General features: G+C 37.0%; 2 protein-coding genes and 1 pseudogene across 3 annotated transcripts; 1 reads left to right on the top strand and 2 right to left on the bottom strand.

Moving 5' to 3' along the window:
* Nucleotides 1–1,135: 1,135 nt before the first annotated feature.
* Nucleotides 1,136–5,642, top strand: LOC120208369 (protease Do-like 9). 2 transcript variants are annotated; one of them, XM_039207656.1, is made up of 9 exons: nucleotides 1,136–1,819; nucleotides 2,346–2,545; nucleotides 2,633–2,813; nucleotides 2,924–3,115; nucleotides 3,970–4,199; nucleotides 4,764–4,865; nucleotides 5,003–5,053; nucleotides 5,150–5,254; nucleotides 5,340–5,642. In XM_039207656.1, the coding sequence occupies exons 1-9, from the start codon at nucleotides 1,258–1,260 to the stop codon at nucleotides 5,436–5,438; spliced, it is 1,722 nt and encodes a 573-aa protein (XP_039063587.1). In that variant the 5' UTR covers nucleotides 1,136–1,257; the 3' UTR covers nucleotides 5,439–5,642. The 2 variants fall into 2 exon arrangements, with proteins under 2 accessions (XP_039063587.1, XP_039063586.1); XM_039207655.1 differs by having other exon boundaries at nucleotides 5,150–5,642.
* Nucleotides 5,643–6,007: 365 nt separating this feature from the next.
* Nucleotides 6,008–23,468, bottom strand: LOC120208378 (annotated as a pseudogene).
* Nucleotides 21,603–23,459, bottom strand: LOC120208375 (WAT1-related protein At3g28050-like). Its single transcript, XM_039207665.1, has 7 exons — nucleotides 23,199–23,459; nucleotides 23,051–23,116; nucleotides 22,840–22,953; nucleotides 22,513–22,753; nucleotides 22,265–22,423; nucleotides 22,041–22,192; nucleotides 21,603–21,903 (listed from the first exon to the last, which is right to left on the bottom strand). The coding sequence occupies exons 1-7, from the start codon at nucleotides 23,396–23,398 to the stop codon at nucleotides 21,717–21,719; spliced, it is 1,119 nt and encodes a 372-aa protein (XP_039063596.1). The 5' UTR covers nucleotides 23,399–23,459; the 3' UTR covers nucleotides 21,603–21,716.
* Nucleotides 23,469–23,999: the final 531 nt, after the last annotated feature.

The following is a 23,999-nucleotide window of genomic DNA, read 5'->3' as shown; positions in this document are numbered from 1 at the left end:
ACCCAAATTTTACTTATTTGTAACTTAATTTTCTTCTAATTAGGTGGTGACATGTGTCACCAATAACATATATCATGATCATGTGTTAACACATGTCAGATCCTGGTTAAATGATTAATTTATTAAATTTTATTTAATTTAGGACCAAATTGATAGCATATATAAATAATTAGGTGGTGACATGTGTCACCAATGACACGTGTCATGATCATGTGCTAACACATGTCAGATCCTAATTAAATGATTAATTTATTAAATTCTATTTAATTTAGGACCAAATTGATTATATAAATAATAAAGACTGAATGTATAATAATGTCAATTCCTTTTAACTGCCACTTCATCATTTGTATCAATTGGTAACGACTAGTGGCTTAGTTGAAACAGTTAAATAATTATGTTGTATGATTGATAAATTTAAAAGATCGATGACAAAAGTAAAAAGGGCTAGATAGTTAAGTTGTCAACCTAGTCGTTTACACTTTTATTTATACGTCAAAATAACATTTTATAAATTTAAAATTCGAATTATTTTCAACCTCTTCTATATCCTAACTACTTTTTTTAATTAAAAAATTTCTTCAACAGATAAGAATTATACTATTATATTTATATAAAAAATACGTATCACATGAAATAAGATGAAATTAAATAATAATAAATCTGACATAATTGAATTTAATTGAATTATTTTGGAATTTAGGGTTTAGAATGAAATTGAATTACTTTGGAAATTGGGGTTTAGAATGAAATTGAGGATTGTTTTGCAAGTTTTAAAAGTTGGGGGACCTAAATTCAAGTGTCTGAAAAGTTCAATAACCTTTTATATAATTTACCCTAATTTCTAACGGTGATTTAAGTTGGGGAACCATATTGCAAACATAATAAATGTTGGGAGACTGTATTGTAAGTTTTAAAAGTTGGAGGACCTAAATACAAGCTTCAGAAATATTCAGTGACCATTACTATACTTTACCCTAATATTAATTACATATAATACTATTTTATAATTACTTCAAATTATAAAAATATTCATAATTTTTAAAAGCCCATATTTCATCTCATGAAAGCCCAATAGGGGCCCAAATTTATCTTCTCTCTCGGTCCTTCGACTCTCGCCATTTGGATTCTCGTGTTCTTTTCATTGCCTCTTATTCAAGAGAGGCGTAAAGCATTCGAATACCATCCCCGAAATTAGCAATCTTCATATCAAAAACCCTAGCTTGGAACCCCATATCCCTTCGAGAACATACTCCGATGGGGGAAACTAGGAAACGAGGCCGGAAACCTAGAGGCCCTGCATCAAAAACAGACACCATGGACTTCCAATACTCGAGCACCACCAACGCCGCCCCAAACGACGCAGTACAGGACGCCTACGCTAACGGTGATGTGAACAACCCACCACCGGCAAGACGGGGCCGAGGGCGACCGAAGAAGTCTGAGGCGGTGCAGCAGGAGGATACGGAGCCGCATGCGGTAGCTTCCCCAGAGTGGAGGCCTTATCAAAATGGGGGAATGACATTGGAGCCGGCATCGCAGCCGGTGGCGAAATGGGAGAGTGTGGCGGCGAGGGTAGTGCCAGCTATGGATGCAGTGGTGAAAGTCTTCTGCGTTCACACCGAACCAAACTATTCGCTGCCATGGCAAAGGAAAAGGCAGTTTTCTTCAAGTAGTAGTGGATTTATGATTGGAGGGAGAAGAGTGTTAACAAATGCTCATTCAGTGGAACATTATACTCAGGTGAAGTTGAAGAAAAGAGGATCCGATACTAAGTACCTGGCAACTGTTTTGGCTATTGGGACTGAATGTGATATTGGTAAGGCTAAATTTTGAACTTGTGGGGATTTTCATCTTTTGGGGGGGTTGATTTTGGTTTTAAAGGCAGTATAGTGGCTTGGCTTTCATGGAATGAGTAGAAAATGGTCTTTGGTTATTTGTATTGAATGAGAGGATAAGGGTGTTAAAGTTTGCATTTTCTTTAATGGAAAATCGTTTTGAGTGTTTTGAAACCAGTTATGGGCTGTCATGTTCTTTTCTTTTCTCCTGCCCTTTTGGATTTAGCGAAATTAATGTGAGGTTGTATGGAAATGGCGGAGGATAAATCTTTGTTTATAGTGAATTTCAGTAGCTCTAATACTCATTAGTTTGGAAATATGTATTTATGGAAATAGCTCATCCCAATTTTCTTAATTTATGGGTTACTAAGTTTGATATTAACAGCAGGCTGCTTGTATTTTAAAGAGAAACTTGAGTAACGTAATTGTATGAAGATTGTGATTTACTAAAGAAAAGAAATGTTTGAGTTGATTGATTCTTAAATTTCTTGTTTTTGGATGCTGCAGCTATGTTAACAGTTAGTGATGATGAGTTCTGGGAAGGTGTTTCACCTGTTGTGTTTGGAGATTTGCCTGCCCTCCAAGATGCTGTAACTGTTGTGGGCTACCCCATTGGAGGTGACACAATCTCTGTTACTAGTGGTGTTGTATCACGTATCGAGATACTCTCTTATGTTCATGGGTCAACTGAACTTTTGGGATTACAGGTTATGAGATTAGGTCTCACTCCTAGCGATTTAACATGTTTGTTTGACATGTTTATTGACCTATTGTAATTAAATATGGATTTGCAGATTGATGCAGCTATTAACTCTGGAAATTCTGGTGGACCTGCCTTCAATGATAAGGGTAATTGTGTTGGTATTGCCTTCCAGTCTTTAAAACATGAGGATGCTGAAAATATTGGGTATGTCATACCGACACCGGTTATAATGCACTTCATTCAGGATTATGAAAAGAATGGGACGTATACAGGTATTGTTCACACTTCACAGTACTATTTTGGAATTAGAAGGTGGTTTGACTTCTCTTATGTCTGGTATTGTGCTTTAATTCTTGTTTCCGTCCAATCATTTCTATTTTAGGCTTCCCAATCCTTGGTGTTGAGTGGCAAAAGATGGAAAATCCTGATTTGCGATCGGCAATGGGGATGAAACCGGAGCAGAAGGGTGTCCGTATTAGGAGAGTTGAGCCCACAGCTCCAGAATCTCATCCTCTGAAGCCATCCGATGTTGTACTTAGTTTTGATGGGGTAAAAGTTGCTAATGATGGAACTGGTAAGCTACCCCCCGTCTCCTATGTTAGTTGGATTTCATACATTCACCGATGTATGTTGTATGTATGATCTATGTATGCATGTTTCGTTTTTTCCCCCTAGTAATACTGCATCAGAACTAGACTATTCTTGGAGTTAGACCCCCCCTAGAATTAACAACTTAAAGTGCTGGTTTTTGCTTTAATTGTAGCTAAAAGATTAGATGCGGATGTTTATGTAGGATGTCGCTCTGAGCCGAGAATTATAATTTTGCTGTGTGGCTAGTTTATATACATGAAAATGTTCTATGGAGATATTATTTAGTTTAATCAGTGGTTCGTTTATGAGAACTAGGTTATAACAGCAATGTTTCTTTGTAGTGGAGGTAGTTTCAATATAGATTTGCTGTTGGACTATGCCTTTAGGGTTTTAAACCTTCAAGGCAAGAGATTTTCTTAGCTATCACGGATCATATGATTTTGCCCCAAAAGAGATTAAAAAATAAAACCAGAATAGAACCCAAAGAAGTCATGAATTTATCCATGTAATCACTTTAGGTATTCAATTCATTGCCCTGTTTTATCATAAGTTTTGCAGTATGCACTAAAGATGAAAGCTTTTTCAGTTGGGGATTTAGTTACTATTTTATCCTCTATGGGCTGTGGTTGATTGATGGCTGTTGTATGATACTTGGTCAAGTCATCTTTTACTACAAAATCAGATGTCCAATAGATTACTCACATGTTTGACTCAGATCATCTGTTAATGTTTAGTTCAGTCAAGTGTTCAGGCATTATCGTCCTATATTATGTGGGAAAACAGTCTCCTGACTTGTTCTTTCTTGTTTTTCAATTTTCCTTGACATGGAAATAACAGTTCCATTCAGGCATGGGGAGCGCATTGGTTTCAGTTATCTTGTTTCTCAGAAGTATACTGGGGATACTGCACTAGTTGAAGTTCTCCGTGATTCGAAGATACTTGAATGGGACATAAAACTTGCGACTCACAAGAGGCTCATCCCAGCACACAACAGTGGGAAACCTCCTTATTACATTATTGCTGGATTTGTTTTTACTGCTGTAACTGTTCCATACTTGCGTTCTGAGGTTATCAGTCTCTCTCTCTTCCTTCTGTGTGTTTCTTTCTCGAACTTGTTAAAATATCAATTGTGGAATAATACTCTATTCCTTGTGAATCATTCAAGAACTGTTTAATGTACAATTGTCCTAATCATTGTTCAGAATTTGGAAAGAATATTAACTCTTGCTAAACTTTTGTTCTAGTCTTGGACTTGTGTGTATATATATATATCGATATCTTATTTTTTTTTTAACAATATGACACTTTGTATATTGTTAGATAGCTATAGAATCCCGTTATTTCTCAGAATTTGGGAAGAATCTTAATATTTGTTAAACTTTTGTTCTAGTCTTATGTTCTATTAATTGCAAATATAGAACAATTGTATATAGAACAATTGTATATAGTCGCATTGATATGGAATCCTTCTTTGGGGTCTAAAATCTGCACCATCCATTTTTTATTACTGTTGCAAATACAATGAGCTTTATCTTCATTAGTGTACGCTGCTTTATTTTTATGATTTGCTGTTTCAGTGGTCACTGGTCAGGTTTGCTTCCTTCTAACTTCCCTGTTTCTCTCATCTACAGTATGGGAAGGACTATGAATTTGATGCACCAGTAAAGCTATTGGATAAGCATCTACATGCAATGGCTGAGTCTGCAGATGAACAGCTTGTTGTTGTTTCACAGGTCTATGTTGTTTCTCATGTTTTTTCATTCCTAGATGTTGTTTATTAATATGTTAGTCTGATGTAACACAATGATTTGGCCTTTCTTATTCATGCGTTATAGACCATATTGCTTACAATTTTCTTCCTTATTCTCAGGTACTTGTGGCTGACATAAATATTGGATATGAGGATATTGTCAATACTCAGGTCAGGGAGTGTTTCATGATATTGCTGGTGATGTGAAGTGTATATATATATTAAAGAACACATGTTAACAATTTTCTTTTAATTTCAATTACTAAGGTTCTTGCTTTCAACGGAAAACCTGTGAAGAATCTAAAGAGCCTGGCCAATATGGTTGATAACTGCAATGATGAATATTTGAGATTTGACCTGGAATATCAGCAGGTCTCTCTCTCTTCTTTCTTACACATGTGCATGCTTGACAATATGAGTATTTTTGGTTTAGCTGATTCTCAACTTTGCCATGCAGATGGTAGTGCTAAATACCAAGGCTGCAAAGGCTGCAACTTTAGATATTCTAACCACACATTGTATATCTTCGCCGATGTCTGATGATCTCAAGGCTTGAACAAAGTTTGAAGGGAAACACGAGATGATAGTTCATGTGGTTCTATTTTTGAATGTTTCGTCATTAAGGTACAACATGATTTGAGTTGCATTTGCCAAACATGATTGAGTTTTGCGTGTTCTTTGTGGATGTAGTCATGGTTAGTTATCTGGAAGATAGATTGCTGGTCTTGGTTCTACTTTTATATTGGAAGGAAGTAGAGAGATGACCATTTTAACTAGAATTGCTCAGGAAAGCATTTTGTACCTTCTTTTTCATCTTTTTTTTTGAATTGAATCATGAGTAATCGAGTAGAGGTAATTATATATGATATTTGAACCATACCAGGTTATATTTTGTTAATTGATACCCAATTTTATTTTTCGTGAAGTGCAATCGTCAACACATGACATTTGATCTGATCAAACAAATTGCTTCGTTTGAAATGAAATTTTACGATGAGGGCAGGCCCATGGTCTGATTGGTCGGTCCATGTTGGTGTTGTACAATCTGTTTTCTGTTCAACTTGAGCTTCAATATTTGCATATCCTATAAGAAGTCCTTTTGCAGGTAGATGTATTTGACATTAGCTGAAACAGGTGGAGGCCGAAGCCTGAAGAAGATTTTCTAGACCCTCAGAACTGAGAAATATATTTCCATTTCCAATGGTCTGATTGTTGACATTTCCATATGGAAAATTGATTTTGCACATTCGTATCCATGCATTTGTTTCTACACTTGTTGTGTTTTATAGCTCTGAAGCAAGGGGACCTTGTCCTTGTGGGAAGATGGTGAATCTATTGTGGTGCTATTGCTGCTGCCACTGCCACTGCTCTAAGGTGTTGCTTCTTTCGCTTTTCCCCACATCACTGTGTAAAAACCGATCGATATTGTTGTTGCTCCAATGAAACTGCCCAAGTATAAAAGATAACAATTGATTAACCCAAAAACAAATAGATACCAGAATTACCAACAATCTAAATAATAGTCACTACATTATGTATGATCGTCAGTTTATAGTCTAGATTCTTTGTTGCTGGTATTCACCATCGATACTTGGCGTAATTGATTATGCAGTCATTATGCAATCAAATTGATTAGTGCATGTAATCGAAAATGATGAAAGTACAGTGTTGTTTATACCTCCCAAGATGGGGTGTATCACCGAGGAAGACGATACCAAAGGCAGAGGCTGCGATGATAGAAAATGGCTTAAACATTGCCACGAAAACTGGTCCCTTCAACCGCAGAGTCCATGAATGGATTGTATTGTTCAAGCAAGAACTGAAGATTCCCTAAAACAGAGAATGCAGTCACTATTTCTACATTCTCATAACGAAAATTCATCAATAACGGCCATTCAAATACCCTTGCTTAACCAGCAAACAACCGAGGCTAGTGCAATATCTGATCCTATTCTCCAAGCTCTTGCGTTTCTTTTGACGATTAAAGCAACAACCAAAGCCATGAAGCACACAGAAGAATTGTAGAAGAAAATTGCAGTCAGTTCTGCGGGATACTCTTCCATGATTTGTGTCTGCATGAGTATCAAACAATCCGTTCATCTCTTCAAATTTCCACCAAGAATGAACCATTTTCTGAGTAACTCGTAAGCAAACTCTTACCAGTACAATGTACCAGAGTGTATTCAGGGTAAACTGAGCAGTGAAGAAAGCACCGCCAACGACCCCGTTTGGGTTTGCACCAGCAACCAAATTTGTTCCGGTCAAGTTCAGAGGTTGATGAAGGGACATTGAGGGTTTTGAAGCTTTGAAAATGGATGGACCCTTATAGAGAGTCATTACAAACGCACCTGTAATTGATATTATGGTGCCCATCACCTTAGCCTTACTGCTGTTGCTACTCCAAACCAGCTTCTCCATTCTTTTAAGTTTGCAGCAACAGAAGAAAAGTTAAAAGAAAAATCAGGATTATGAGATGGTTTATATTACGTTTTAGGGATAAAGACTGACCTGAAAAAGATAGCAAGGATGAAGGCAAAAGCTGGCATGAGGTTGGCCATAGCAGATTGAAGAGTGGGTGAACTGTAAATGATGCCTGTGTACCCTGTTATCTGACATGAAATCCTGAATCCGGATTCACAAAAATTAGAGATAAAGAACCCATAAAATTGAAATCAAAGGCAATATTTTTCTATGAAATGAACAACTTTACAAAATTTTACCCTATAACGGCAAGAAGTCCAATTTTGCGAAGTATAGGGAACTGAGCGGAGGAAGCACACTTGATCTGCAACAAATTCAGAAATGATGAGAACATTTTCTGGTTGCAACGAAGGAGTACAGTGAGAAATCGAGGAACCTGGAAGAGAAGGGAGCAGGAAGAAGAAGAAGAGCAGCAAGGGCATAATCATAGACCATAAACACATGGTAGCTCATGCCAGCCAAAGTAGCTGCTTTGAACAGCGTGTTTAGTCCCGGAATCACAAACTCCATTGCCATCAATACTGTGAATGGAGCGACATCCTCGTAATAATTCCTCCATGATCTCCACTCCATCTTTCTTTCCTCCCAATTTCTCTCAAACCAAGCAAGTAAATCAACATCACCTCCAAACCAAGCTATTTTATGAACTTAAAATAATCTATTATGATTGAAGTATAATATATACATTCAGGGTAAGTTACACAAATGGTCAAAAAGCATGAGTAAGTTTCTTCTTTCAGTACTAAAGTTTCAAAAATAACGAAACAGTCAGTTGAGTTAGAATGCTTGACCACGTTAACACCCTTCAACCAGCTACAAACCTTGAAATTTTCGGCGGCTGAAGATTTAAGTTTAACCAACGGAAAAACGGAGCCAGCACAGATAGAAAGAGGAAAAAGGGTTTCAAATCAAGTGGGGACTGAGACTGTTTTTATAGCTTTTAATTTAAGACAACGCAATCGTTTCACATAGGCCATTGAAGCCCCATCTTCCAAGCTAAACCCTAAACCCCATAAATTAAAAACATTTCTTATCCAGTTCAGCATGCAAAAACGTATTGGAGAACAGTTCCATCCACTAATATCTTTAATTACAGTTACGAGTGTTAACGGTTGAGTGATCGATTCTCTAGAAAAAAAAATGATATTATTGTCTGTTTCATTATATTTAAAACTTTAGTGTTGGAAGTATAAATTTATTCATATTTAAGTGACTATTCATGTAGTTTACGCATAAATATTTTTGTTGAAAACATTTTGATGTTTTGATATAACAATTTAAGTTAAATGAATTTTAAGATTTTACAAAAGATTTTCTAAGTATATTCGATGTAAGTATTTCGAGCCTTAATCGAGCCAAAAATATTTTCTTTTTAAAGGGTTTCAAGAAAAATCAGATTGTCCAGGGGGTACAGATTCCCCTAGGGGGTATCGATTCCCCTGGAACAGATTTCCCCCAGGAGTATCGATTCCCCGGGTACAGATTCCCCCTGCATGGTTTGGCTCCGAGAAATAACAGATTACTCGGAGGGAACCGATTCCCCCCTTGAGGGTACTGATTCCCTCACTGTTCATCAGCCCAACGGTCATAATATTTGAATATTACGAAGGGGTATCGATTCCCTATGAAGGGGTACCGATTCCTCCCATTCTGAGCAGTCTATTTTTGCAGAAAAATCATTCCCAAACGGCTCCAAAACATCCCCAACGGCTAGATATGACTTCAAACACATTCCAAGCTATAAATACAAGCTAAGGACACTTGAAGAAGTAATAGAACAACTATCCAAGCAATCAAACACAAGAGAAGAATTTTCCATTCTTATTTCATCTTTCTCTTGTATATATTTTGTTCTTGTGAGCTCAATTTTGTAAACACCTACCTTAGAGAGGTTTTCTTGTTTACATTTCTTATCCTTTTGTAAAGGGGAAATGTTCTAGCTTAGCCCGTGTAAAAGCTAGGGAAAGGTTCTAGTTTAGCCCGGAAAAACTAGGGAGTTTGTAAGGTTACTCTTTATCCTCAAAAGAAAGAACAAATTAGTGAATTTGTTGGAAAATCCTTGATGAGGAGCTAAGGTAGTGGACGTAGACTTTAATTGAGAAAGTCGAACCACTATAAATCACTATGTAATTCTCTATTTTTCAATCTCCTTACTCCCTAAACACAAAACCGTTCCGACCCCTATTTGCAAACCGTTCCGGTTGTCGATTCGAGCTTCCGAAAATCCTAACAATTGGTATCAGAGCCTAACTCGTTAAAAAGATTTAACCACCTTGAGACGATCCTAGAAGAAGCTCTACCAATTCCCGACGCAACCGACAAAGAAATGACTTTTTCCTCCGGTGCTTATTATCTTGAAGAATATCCTATTATGGATTCACAACCGGTCAACAAGCCACCCTTCTTCAATGGATCAAATTATGCACATTGGAAGAATAAGATGATGTACTTCATTCAATCATACAATCTAGGAGCTTGGTACTCAATCATGGACGATACTCCTTTCCACCCGGCAAGTACAACGATTGGAGTAGAGAAGAGCAAAAAAAATTTCAGCTTAATTCTAAGGCTATACATATTTATATTTTGTGCTTTAGGTCCAAATGAATATGGAAGATTCTCATCTTGTTCCAGTGCCAAAGAGATTTGGGATAAGCTCCAGGATCCTCGACCATCATCTTTACCGGATTTCAGAAAGCTTCTTCTCCAAACAACAATTTGGGGGAACTGATACGAATCTAGAATACGGAAAACTGTGTTTCCGTGTAATGCGAATTTTCAGTTTATTTTTTAATTTGTTTAATACATTTGATTGTTGGGTTATCTGGATATTATCGTTGGCAGCTCTGAAATCTGTTCCTGTAGATATTGGAAGTTTTGGTTCCAGGCTTTTGATCATATCATTTCAAGGATCGTAAAAAAAAAAAAAACTCGCCCACACTAGGGTTTTGAAGATTAGATCTAGCATCCTTTCGCTCTCTTTTCGCTGCTGCCCTCCCCGATTTATACAACTTATTTTATTTCTTACCCCCAAACACACAGTTTAGATATTTTCCTACTTGACATTTTCTTACCATTTTCTTACCATTTTTACTTGACATTTGTTTCTTTGTTTGTTTTAGAAATCCCTTCCACACCAAACCCTTCCGTTTTTACAGAGATTTCATCCCCTTTATTTATTATTTTGTTATTGAATTTTTATTGATCCTTTTATATTTGAGTTCTATTTTCTTTTTCATAGTCATAAGCTGAGATCAAAATCCCCATCTCGTTTTCTAAACCTATAAACGTTTGGGAGCCAGTGAACTTGAAGGTTTTTCAAACAGTTGCAGTAAAGGTTTGTTCTTTTCTCAGATCTATTTATGTTTGATGGTTTATTCTATTTTTGAGATTATTTCTTTAGCATCAGCGAATATTCTTGGCGTTGGATCGGAATTGATTCATTTGATAGCCTCAACCCAAGATTGAGAAAAAATTTTTTTCTCTCCCTTTGATTCCAGGTGTGTCCGTTATTTTTCTCTTCTTTTTCTCGGTTCTAGCTTTTTCTAGGGATTTTAAGTTGCTTTGATTATTCAGATACGTTGTCTTTGGTTAGTTGAATTCCCGTATGTGGTAGATTTTTTATTTGTTTAATTAGCGGGAAAAATCTGGTTTAGGAAAGATAGGAGGATTGTAGTTTTGATTGTTGAATTTTGCTTACGCAGTAGAAAAAGCGAATTTGGAGTTAACTTGATTAAGATTTTTAAACTATTTAATATTTTTGCGTCCTTCTAGCTGTTGGCCTATAGTTAAGTAAGATAGTGTAAATTTATCTTAAAATCTTATTAAGTAACCAACTAGGCTTCTTAGTACCCTCAATTCTCTAGCGTTTTATTGGTGCATCTTCTTTCTTCTTTGGATTTCTTTTTCATAGTCCATCATAGCTTCGATTATAGATGATTACTTGAGGTCATGTCATTCTTTAGATCCCATAGGGCGTATAGGGGGAGGGCTCACGGAGTGGTGTCAAGGAGACTAGACTTAGAGTTTGTTCGTAAATGTAGGTACATTAAATGCTAGGCTGCTGGAGCTGACCGACGTACTTAGTAATAGGAAAATAGATTTTGCATGTATTCAGGAGACTAGGTGGAAAAGGGCTCGCGCCAGAGAGTGTAATGGGTACAAGTTGTGGTATTCAGGAGTAGATAACGCTAGAAATGGGGTGGGTATCTTGGTATCCTCTAGTCTCAAGGAAAATGTAGTTGAAGTTTGTAGATACCGGGATAGGATCATGATGATTAAGGTTATTATAGAAGCGGAAGTGGTGAATGTCCTTTCAGTGTACGCTCCACACGTTGGACTAGGGGAGGGGGAGAAACGTTGCTTCTAGGATCAGTTAGATATTGTACTTAGGAGCATCCCGGAGGACCAAAGAGTTTTCATAGGGGGAGACTTCAATGGCCATATAGGTAGTGCAATCGACGGGTATGACGGTGTTCATGGGGGTTTCGGTTATGGTAGCAGGAATGATGAGGGGCGTACGTTGCTTGATTTTGCTACTGCTCACGATTTGGTGATCACTAACTCCTTATTTAATAAGAGAGATGCGAACTTGATTACGTTTCATAGCGGGGGACATTGTACCCAAATCGACTACATCTTGGTTAGAAATCGGGAACGATGGGCTTGCATTGACTGTAAGGTGTTCCCTGAAGAGGCATGTGCATCACAACACAAATTGTTGGTTTTGGTGTTCCGCGTACCCAACGGGCGGAGCACTCATAGGAGGGCTAAACTGGGTAAACCTAGGATCCTCTGGAAGAACTTACATGGAGCGACAACTGATGAATTTAGGAGTAAGCTTTTGTCTAATACAGGTTTTGAAACTACAAACTCAAATAACGCAGATATGTTATGGAAAAATATGGAAAATTCCATCAGAGAGGTGGGCAAAAACACCCTTGGGTTGTCGACGGGGAAGGCCAAGGAGCATAAAGAATCGTGGTGGTGGAACGACGAAGTCCAAACTAAGGTGAAGACAAAACAAACTTGCTTCAAGGAGTTTCTTCAATGCAATGACGACGAAGAAAGGTCGAGAGCTAAACAAAGATACCAGGAGGCAAAGCGGGAAGCCAAGAAAACGGTAGCTAAAGCAAAGGATAAGGCATATGAGGAAATGTACAAGAGATTAGACACCAAGGAAGGACAAAATGGCATCTTCAGACTTGCAAAATCTAGGGAGATTAGGAAAAAGGATCTAGGTAACATTAGGTTTATTAAGGACAACAATGGTGTTCTTTTAACGAAAGATCATGATATTAAGAGGGTTTAGGGTAGTTACTTCTCTTGCTTATTTAATGACGGTGCCTCTCCATGTAGAGATAGTATCGTTGATGGGTCAGCTGACCATCATACTACGGCCAATGACTGCCCTACAAGTAGGATTGGGTTTGAGGAAGTCAAAATGGTTCTTAGAAAGATGGGAAGGGAGAAAGCTGTCGGTCCTGATCAAATTCCTATCACTGTGTGGTTAGCCTTAGGAGATGAGGGAGTTAAGTGGTTGACCAATATCTTTAATATTATTTTAGAGACTGCCAAGATGCCAGAGGAGTGGAGAGAGTCTACGGTGATACCAATCTATAAAAATAAAGGAGATCCCCAACGTTGTGGTAACTACAGAGGTATTAAACTACTCAGCCATACCATGAAGCTATGGGAAAGAGTGATAGAGGCTAGGTTGAGACAAGTTACTAGGATTTCGGAAAACCAATTTGGCTTTATGCCAAACAGGTCTACCACGGAGGCGATTCATCTACTTCGACGGCTTATGGAGAAATATAGGGAAAAGTCTAGAGATCTTCACATGGCGTTCATTGACCTTGAGAAGGCTTATGATAGCGTTCCTCGCGATACGATCTGGAAGACTTTGGAAACGAGACGGATACCAACTGCTTATATCCGGGCGATTCGTGATATGTACTGTAGATCTACTACTTACGTCAGGACTACAGTTGGTGACACCGAGGCATTCCCGGTGGAAATCGGACTCCACCAGGGGTCGGCTCTTAGCCCTTACATCTTCGCCTTGATTATGGACGATATCTATTGTGCAACACCAGACGGTGTACCTTGGTGTATGCTTTTCGCTGACGACATTGTCCTCGTTGCTGAAACAAAATCTGAGTTGAATAGTAGACTGGCTACCTGGAAGACTGTTTTGGAAGAAAAAGGTTTAAGGATCAATATTGAAAAGGCAGAGTATTTATGTTCAAACTTCAATGGGAACCAAAACGATGAAGATGTAGAAGTATGCATAGAAGGACATGTTCTTCCCTCAAAGGATTGTTTCAAGTACTTAGGGTCTATGATACATAAAGATGGGGGTGTAGATGATGACGTTACACACCGTATAAAGGCGGGATGGCTAAAGTGGAGGGCCGCTAGTGGAGTTTTGTGTGACAAGAAGGTGCCTCTAAAACTTAAGGGAAAATTTTATAGAATGGCAATAAGACCAGCGCTGTTGTATGGATCAGAATGTTGGGCACCCAAGAAGGATCACGTAAGGAGGATAGAGGCCGCAGAAATGAGAATGCTTCGATGGACATGTGGTAGGACTCTGTGGGATATGACGACAAACTCTGCTATTAGGATGTCCTTAGGGGTGGTGTCTGTTTCCGAAAAATTGAGGGAGGGAAGACTACGGTGGTTTGGGCACGTCCTTAGGCGACTACCGTCGGATGCGGTCAGGAGGGTAGAGTCGATTACAGTCGACGGTGCCAGAAGGAAAGGACGACCAAGGCGGAAGTGGGATGACTGCTTGAGATCTGATTTGATGGATTTAGGCCTTACCGAAGACATGACCTATGATAGGAAATTATGGAGGCTTAAGACTAGGGTAGTCGAGTAGTGTGGGTCCAATCTATAGGGTGTATCATCTTTGTCTTCTTTTAAAGGCATTTGTAGTAATTTCCATGACTTTTACTTTTTATACTTTTCTGTTATTGGTATTTATGAATGATTAGAACTGGGCTTGATATCGTTGTCTTCTGTGTATCATTCTCGTCATGTTCCCTCTGTATAAATTTAGCCGGGTCTTATGTTTCTGTCTATATACAGAGATTCTTTCGCAGGGATTATTTTGCAGGGATTACTCCCCATTACAGAAGCACATATGGTATTAATGACTACATATGAATACTGTTTAGCTATGTATTTATGTAATTATTTATACATGCATTGCATTTTATCTATATTTTTAATTTTTTGACTGTCGGAGGTCTTTCACGGAAGCTATTCTCAACTTGGCGTTGGGGGCAGCCTACTACCCTACCTCCCCCTTACCCCATACATATGGGAATTGGGTTTTGTTGTTGTTGTTGTTGCTCCAAGTCACTCATGAAGGAACCGACGAAGTGAGGGAATCAAAGAAAAGTCTTCTCAACCATAGCTACGAGAACTTCAAGATGAAACCCGATGAAGACATCAAAGCTATGATAGATAGATTCTCTATGATTGTCAATGGTCTTAATGGATATGGAGAAGTAATCCCAAATGAGAAACTTGTGAGGAAGATGATTTACTCTCTTCTAAAGGAGTGGCAATCAAAGAAGACGGCCATTATCGAAGCAAGAAACCTAAAGTCTCTCACTCTCGACGAGCTAATTGGTTCCCTTCTCACTCATGAGATGATGGTGAAGGAAGATGAAGAAAGGGAAGAGAAGAAAAACAAGAAGAAGAAGAAGAATGAGGACGTAGGCATCAATGAAAGCTATCAAGATTCAAGTGATGAGGTGGGTGAAGACGATGATGAACAAAAAGAAGAGATGGTCAAGCTCTTGAAGGAACTCAAGAGATTCATGATTTCCAAGGAAGTGAAACATGAATCAACCAAGAAGAAGAGTCCCCCGATATGTTTTGATTGTCAAAGAAAGGGGCATGTCATGTATGAATGTCCTCTTCTAAAGAAAAAGGGGAAGAAGGCATTTGTTGCATCTTGGAGTGATGAAGATGATTCCAATGATGAAGATGAAGTAGTCAACCTATGCCTCATGACCACTCAAGAAGAATTCGAGGTATCTTCTAACTCAAATGAATTTAATTCATTTACTTTTGATGAGTTACAAGATGCTTATAATAGGTTGTATTTGGGATTTAAGACCATAAATTCCAAATATACGAAATTAATTTCAAAACTCAAAATTGCAAATAAATCGATTTTGAAAGCTAGAGTTGATTTTGAAAATCAAAATGAAATTTTGAAAAATGATTTAGAACTTTCAAAAATCAAAATAAATGATTTAGAAAAAGAAAATTTTTGAGTTAGAAGTTAAGCTTGAAAGCTTAACAAAAGAAAAAGAATTAATTTCTAAAAACAATCTATTATGTTTAAAAATGGAAAAATGCTCACATTGCCATTATCACTGTCATATGGAACATACTTGTCCTTTGAAGAAAGGAAAACATTTTAAAATTAGGCAAGTATGGGTTCCAAAAGGAACAAGGGGCATTGTAACTAACGTTCAAGGATCCAAAGCAATTTGGATACCAAAATCTACTTAAATATCTCTTGTAGGTGTGTGGAAGCAATTGTGATGAAAATGATGATATTCAAGATGCTCTAGCCACACATGAAGAAGGAATGGGTAACCTCTAAGCTTAATACTTTTAATTTTGGATTATTTGGTTGCTCATTTGATTTTAAGCATGCATGAGTTTTGGTTTTAAATGATTATGCATCATTGTTTTACTCTCATGTATGTTGAAAAGATGATTATGATGAACATTTAAAATTGTAATGATTTTTCAGAATTTTTAGTTCATCATATTAAAATTTTGGTCAAAATTTGTTTTAATGCAAATGATATCTCTCTAACAATTGATATCAACTTTTCAAATACTTTGATTTTATAAATCTTTAAAAAAATTGACCTAAATTTAAATGTTTATGCATGTGGTTTAAATAAAAATGATATCCCTCTAATAATTGATATCAAAAATTTTCAAATGCATAACATTTTTAGAAAACTTTATGCATATGATCTTAAATTCAACAATTGGTATTGCATAAAGTATTTTAGTCTTGGATATATTGAATTTCATATGCTACTAACATGTTTGTTATTCTTTGTTGAAATTCAATTTTGTTTAAGTGTCAAGATCCTAAAAGAAAAATTTTATTTGGAATGCATTTATTGAGGGGGAGATTTGATTTTTTTTTCAAATGATTTTTAAAATGTCAAATTTACTACTTACTCTCCAAAGTTATTTTGAACTTCAAATATTAGAGTCTTTTTGATTTAACAAAAAGGGGGAGAAGTGTGAAAGTGTTAAAGTGGAGAAGTGTTAAAAGTAAGGGGGAGTAATTTCAAACTTGATTTCAAAATCTTAAAATTACTCAAATGTTTTGTTATATCAAAAAGGAGGAGATTGTTGAAAACATTTTGATGTTTCGATATAACAATTTAAGTTAAATGAATTTTAAGATTTTACAAAATATTTTCTAAGTATATTCGATGTAATTATTCGAATATCAAAATATTACTCCAAGTCTTTCAAAGTTCATTTTAATCCTTACTAAAGTGTAAAATTGTGTTTTATACTTAAACTATTTTAAAACAATTTTACAAAGTATTTCGAGCCTTAATCGAGCCAAAAATATTTTATTTTTAAAGGGTTTCAAGAAAAATCAGATTGTCCAGGGGTACAGATTCCCCCAGGGGGTATCGATTCCCCTGGAACAGATTCCCCCCAGGGGTATCGATTCCCCGGGTACAGATTCCCCCTGCATGGTTTGGCTCCGAGAAATAACAGATTACTCGGAGGGAACCGATTCCCCCCTTGAGGGTATCGATTCCCTCACTGTTCATCAGCCCAACGGTCATAATATTTGAATATTACGAAGGGGTATCGATTCCCTATGAAGGGGTACCGATTCCTCCCATTCTGGGCAGTCTATTTTTGCAGAAAAATCATTCCCAAACGGCTCCAAAACATCCCCAACGGCAAGATATTACTTCAAACACATTCCAAGCTATAAATACAAGCTAAGGACACTTGAAGAAGTAATAGAACAACTATCCAAGCAATCAAACACAAGAGAAGAATTTTTCATTCTTATTTCATCTTTCTCTTGTATATATTTTGTTCTTGTGAGCTCAATTTTGTAAACACCTACCTTAGAGAGGTTTTCTTGTTTACATTTCTTATCCTTTTGTAAAGGGGAAAGGTTCTAGCTTAGCCCGTGTAAAAGCTAGGGAAAGGTTCTAGTTTAGCCCGGAAAAACTAGGGAGTTTGTAAGGTTACTCTTTATCCTCAAAAGAAAGAACAAATTAGTGAATTTGTTGGAAAATCCTTGGTGAGGAGCTAAGGTAGTGGACGTAGACTTTGATTGAGAAAGTCGAACCACTATAAATCACTGTGCAATTCTCTATTTTTCAATCTCCTTACTCCCTAAACACAAAACCGTTCCGACCCCTCTTTGTAAACCGTTCCTGTTGTCGATTCAAGCTTCCGAAGATGGGTTTATAGTGTGAAAAGCATCGCTTCCTTCATAAAAAAATAATAATAATATAAGTTGTTTATGTCGTGTGACATGATTGCTCTTATTTTATTCTAAATATTTAGGTCGACGCACGTTTTTAAGATAAATTATTTTCTCAAGGCATTTAAAAAAAATAAAAATATTAATTTAACAATCATATAATAAAAAATGTTATAACAGAGTTGAATTTAACATAAGAGTTTTAGCTGTATTATTGACATAATTTGATTTTTTAAATCCAAGAACTTGAAAAATTAAAATCTTGGGAATAAAAGTAGGGTGACTAAATTTCAAACGTGGGAAGAGTAAAAGGACTTAAACATATTTCAACCAATTATTTATTCATGTTATACTTTTTTTAAATAAAAAATTAAGTTTTTACTGAAAAAAGGAGTTACAGATGCAATACAAATCCAACATTGGAACCCTAAAAATGAAAAAATAAAACTAAAACCTTCTCTTAAATACATGCTTAATCTTAAAAAAAAATAGCAACTTTCAATAATCTCAATATTTCTATTTAAAATTAATCGTAATTTCAATGACGACTTAGAGCGTTGATTGATTCTGCACTATTAGACGTCATGAAACCATATCTTGCTCCAAGTTGATGTACTCTTGACCATCTTTCAAACCCGACATCTTCTAGTGTTTGAGCACACTGAGGCAAAACACGTCTTAAACAATTTATATGCTTATTGAAATCCACTTCCCGATAAGCTTTTACAGCCTTCCAGTATGTCCATTTGTGCTTTTTTATACCAGCAGACCTTGATTTTAGATTTCTATACAAATGAACACCACAAAGTCCATGAAAAGCATCTGGGAAACACCTTCTAACAGCGTTGTCAATTGAGTTTGCCCTATCGGATATGATTGTCAGATTGCTAATAGGACCTATGCAATCCCTAAGATGCCCCATAAACCATGTCCATGAATCAGAGGTTTCAGATTTGCCAACCCCGTAAGCTATTGGCAATATCCCATTGTTAGCATCCATGGCTACTGCTAATAAGTTTACTCCAAGGTATCGACCTTTCAAATGTGCTCCGTCAACTATAATAACTGGGCGCATGCAAGTAATAAACGAACGAATCTACAAAATAATATACACAAGAAATATAATCATTTAAATGTGAAATGCATGTAACTAACAAAAATGAGTCAACAAAATTATATTGATTTACTAACCGTAGCACCAATGGCGATAAACAGCAACTCAAAGCGTCCATCTCTATCTGTTTTGATATGAGTTACCGACCCAGGATTTTTCAGCTTTAAATTGTGACAATAAGCCGGCAGTTGGGCAAACGATGCTTCTGGCGACCCCCTCAACAATTCCAAGGCATAACATTTGGCTCTCCAAGCTTGAGAATATGATATACTAATCTTGAACCGAGCATTCATGTCAGTCATAATTTCATGTCCCCGATATACCCTGCCATTCAAAAACATTAACTCAGCCAGAAAACCACCCAACACCTTTTTGTTTGCCTGTCTATGGTGAGGAAAAACTTGGGTTCTTGAACATGTATGTTTATCAATAAAAGTCCTAACTTGAAACATTTTGCAATCTTTTATTCTCTTTGCAATCATACGCCACGTACAGTTTTTGTCAATCATACACCTTGTTTCGAAACGATCTTTGCTTGATTTGTTAACTTTTAGTTGATAGCCATCTTCCACACATTTCGTATATAAAGCTATCTTCAAGTCTTCCTTTGTATCAAAACAATCATCTTTCTTGATACGAATAACTTTTGTGTAACAATCAACTGCTTTCTTTATCAACTCTTCTTCCGGTATCTGAAGTAATTCTGGCATATTCCAGTTATACGCCCGTGGCATTTTCTTTTCTTCGGGGACTTTTCTTCTTCTTTTTCTTCTTCAGGATTATATGAATTACAGAATGGATGTTCAACATGTTCATTCACAGTCGTAACTTCCTCCTCATTATCATCAACATTACATTCTTCGGCAACGGCTGTTTCATCATCAAAATTCGGGTATTGACCAATATCAATATCATTACACGCATGGTCTGTTTCTTCTTCTGAAACATCATCAAAATCCGTGTATTGACCAATATCAAAGTCCGGATATTGACCAAGACCAAATTTCGAATACTGACTAGTACTCACAATTTTTTCTGTTGGCTCATCATCGTCTAACTGGTCAATACGAAAACCGGAATTTGGTGCTGAAAGTTGATTGGGATTTGGATTAGAGAAAGGTTGTGGGTTTTGAGAAAAACTTAGTTGATTACTACCCGCTACTGACCCAACAATACTACTTCTAGGTTCAACAACATACAATGTAACATCATCTTGTGAAACACTAATGTAAGCAATGAATCGTTCAACATCTTCATTGTCGGTTAACAAATAAACTTTACCATTTCTCTGATAAGATAGCCTAAATCCACTTAGGGGCTCTAAATTCAATTTATTTGAAACACGTAGCATTAGAGTTTCATAAGTTAACTTTTGTAAAGACAATTTTAGTTGAAGATTCATGGGTAAAGGCATATATTGTAAAACACCATGAACATTATCCCATGACCCTCCAAAACACAAATCTATCCAAACATGATCAACATTAGATGATTTCATGGTTGTAAATTAATTTACTAAACAGACGAGCTGCGAAACTAAAACCTGTTGCCGGATTGGGAAGGATGTCGTTGGATATAGGAACGGATGTCGCCGGAGAGAGTGATAGATGGAGATGGAATGAGTTGCGATTTAGGGATTTAGTTTATGATTTCAGTGTTATATACCCAAAATTTAAGTGTTGTGATTTACAGATTCTCGTTGCGATTTACGGATTATCGTTGCGATTTACAGATTTTCGTTGCGATTTACGGATTATCGTTGCGATTTACGGATACGCGTTGCGATTTACGGATTATCGTTGCGATTTACGGATACGCGTTGCGATTTACGGATACGCATTGCGATTTACGGATACGCGTTGCGATTTACGGATACGCGTTGCGATATACGGATACGCATTGCGATTTACCCATACGCGTTGCGATTTACGGATACACGTTGCGATTTACGGATACGCGTTGCGATTTATGTGTTCGCGTTGCGATTTTCATATTCGCGTTGCGATTATGGAAAATCGCAATGCGAATTTGTACTATCGCATCGCGATTTTCAAGAATCGCGTTGCGATTTTGGAAACTGATTTGCGATTCTGGGGATCGCGTTGCGATTTTTATTTCGCGTTGCGATTTTGTTGGTCATTTTGGCAAATCCAAAAAAAGTTGGTTAAAATCGTATATTATAACTTTTTTTTGGTCACTGAGGCGATTCTCTCTAAATATAACATATTGCTTCACAAACAGTTCTAAATGCATTAATATATTGTTGCAAAAGGAGATCTAACTATATGAGATTGTCGAACTTTTCTAATCAGAAGGTGTTCCATGATGAACACAACACAAAATGCGAAACTGTCGTAACGATAAAGAAAATTGTGCCATAAAAATAGACAAAAACAGACGTTTCAAGAATATATAACAAGAAATACATTAAAACGAGGAGGATGTTTATTTAGATTTAAATTTAAAAAAAATAAGAAAATAAGAAATAGAGAGACAACGACGTTAGGTTGTCGCCTAAGACGGCACTTTGAAATAAAAACTAAAGAATTACTTTAGAGAAATGATTAGGACTAAGAAATATGATTTAGGAGATACTACAAAGTTTAATATCCTCACTCTCTCGGCTCAATTTACTTTATAAATTCATATTATGGTGCCTAAATCTTACGTATCTAACCGCTCAAACCTAGAATCTCTAATATTCTATTTTACCATTGAAATCAATGGACGGGTTCTACGCTTGTTCTGTTTTTATAGCTCTGAAGCAAGGGGACCTTTTGGGAAGATGGTGGATCCACCGTGGTGCTATTGCTGCTGCCACTGCCACTGTCCTCAAGAGTTGCCTCTTTCGCTTTCCCCCACATCACTGTGTAAAAACCGATCGATATTGTTGTTGCTCCAATGAGACTGTCAAAGCATAAAAGATAACAATTGATTCTCTGTTGCTGCTATTCTTCACCATCGCTACTCGTCATAATTGATTACGCTATCAAATTGATAAATGCATGTAATCGAAAACGACAAAAGTAGTGTGTTGTTTATACCTCCCAAGATGGGGCGTCTCACCGAGGAAGATGATACCCAAGGCAGAAGCTGCTACGGTAGAAAATGGCTTAAACATTGCCACGTAAACCGGTCCTTTCAACCGCAGAGCCCATGAATGGACCGTATTGTTCATGCAAGAACTGAAGATTCCCTGAAACAGAGAATGCAGTCACTGTTTCTACTTTCTCATAATGAAAAATCGTCGGTAAATACTCATCCTTACCCAGCAAACAACCGAGGCTAGTGCAATATCTGACCATGTTCTCCAAGCACTCGCATTTCTTTCAACAACTAAAGCAACAACCAAAGCCATGAAGCACACACAAAAATTGTAAAAGAAGATTACAGTCAGTTCTGCTGGATACTCCTCCATGATTTGTGTCTGCATATGCATCAGTGAACCATTTTTTTCAAGTGGAATGTGTTCGGGAAAATGTCTGTAAAATTCGTAACCGGTAAGCCAACTCTTACCAGGACAACGAACCATAATGGAATCAGGGTAAACTGAGCAGTGAAAAAAGCACCACCGATAACCCAATTCGAGTCTACACCAAACGAGTTCAAAGGTTGATGAAAAGACATTGAAGGTTTTGAAGCTTTGAAAATGGGTGGGCCCTTATAAAGAGTCACTACCAATGCACCTGTAATTGATATTATGGTGCCCATCACTTTAGCCTTACTGCTGCTTCTACTCCAAACCAGTTCCTCCATTCTTTTAAGTTCGCAGCAACGGAAAATGTTGAAGGAAAATCAGGACTATGACATGGTTTAGTTACGTTTTAGGGATAAAAAACTGACCTGAAAAAGATAGCAAGGATGAAGGTAAAAGCCGGCATGAGGTTGGCCATGACAGATGAAAGAGTGGGTGAACTGTAAATGAGGCCTGTGTACCCCGTGATCTGACATGAAATCCTGAATCCAGTTTCACAAATATTAGAGATAACAACTCATCAAATTGAAATCAAAAGCAATATTTTTCTATGAAATGAACTACTTTACTATGTTTTACCCTATGAGCGCGAGAAGTCCAATTTTGCGTAGTACTGGGAATCCGAGCGGAGGAAGCACACTTGATCTGCAAGAAATTCAGAAATGATCAGAACACTTTCCGGCTCCGATATTGTAACGAACGGGTGAAGTGAGAAGTGGAAGAGGACCTGTAAGAGAAGAAGGGAGCAGGAAGAAGAAGAAGAGCAGCAAAGGCATAATCGTAGACCATAAACACATGGTAGCTCATACCGGTCAAAGTAGCTGCTTTGAACAACGTGTTTAGCCCCGCAATGATGAACTCCATAGCCACCAATACTGTGAAGGGCGCAACATCCTTGTAATAATTCCTCCATGATCTCCACGCCATCTTTCCTCCCCATCAATTTCTCTCAAACCAAGCAAACAAATCATACGTTTTGTATATTTTGGATTTCAGATCTCAAGAAAGCTACTTTATGAACTTATAATAATTTAATATGATTGGAGTATAATATATAAATATAGTGGGCTGTAATGTCAGTAGAAAATTGGGTTTATGGTGTGAAAGGCATCGTTTCCTCCATAGAAAAGTTTTTCTTTTTTTGTCATGGGTGCCATGGCTGCTGGTATTTTATTATAAATATTTAGTTTAAAAGTATGTTTTTTGCTTATTAAATTTACAAGTTGAGTTCAGCTGATCAGCTCAGCTAATCTTCTAATCCTATAATTCCAATGTCTTCTCTTTATCTTCATATCAAGATCTCGAAGATCTATAAAAATCTTTAAATACATAAAAAGAACCTTAAAAAATTAAATACAAGATCAACCAAGTGCGTATACCCTAATAACATATCATTCCTATTCTTTTCATATTCCAAGAATGGTCAACTAAATTGAGCTGTCTAGCCTTAACTTATTGTCCAATTATGCTTTGCAGCAAAGGAACCCGACCACTAGACGAGGGTCCCAAGGGGCTTAAGCCACAGGGC

This window comes from Hibiscus syriacus, unplaced genomic scaffold (assembly GCF_006381635.1).
Source record: "Hibiscus syriacus cultivar Baekdansim isolate YM2019G1 unplaced genomic scaffold, ASM638163v2 tig00016563_pilon, whole genome shotgun sequence".
Lineage (NCBI taxonomy): Eukaryota > Viridiplantae > Streptophyta > Magnoliopsida > Malvales > Malvaceae > Hibiscus > Hibiscus syriacus.
Note: the sequence above shows the minus strand (reverse complement) of the source record. Positions and strands in the feature narration are given on the sequence as shown.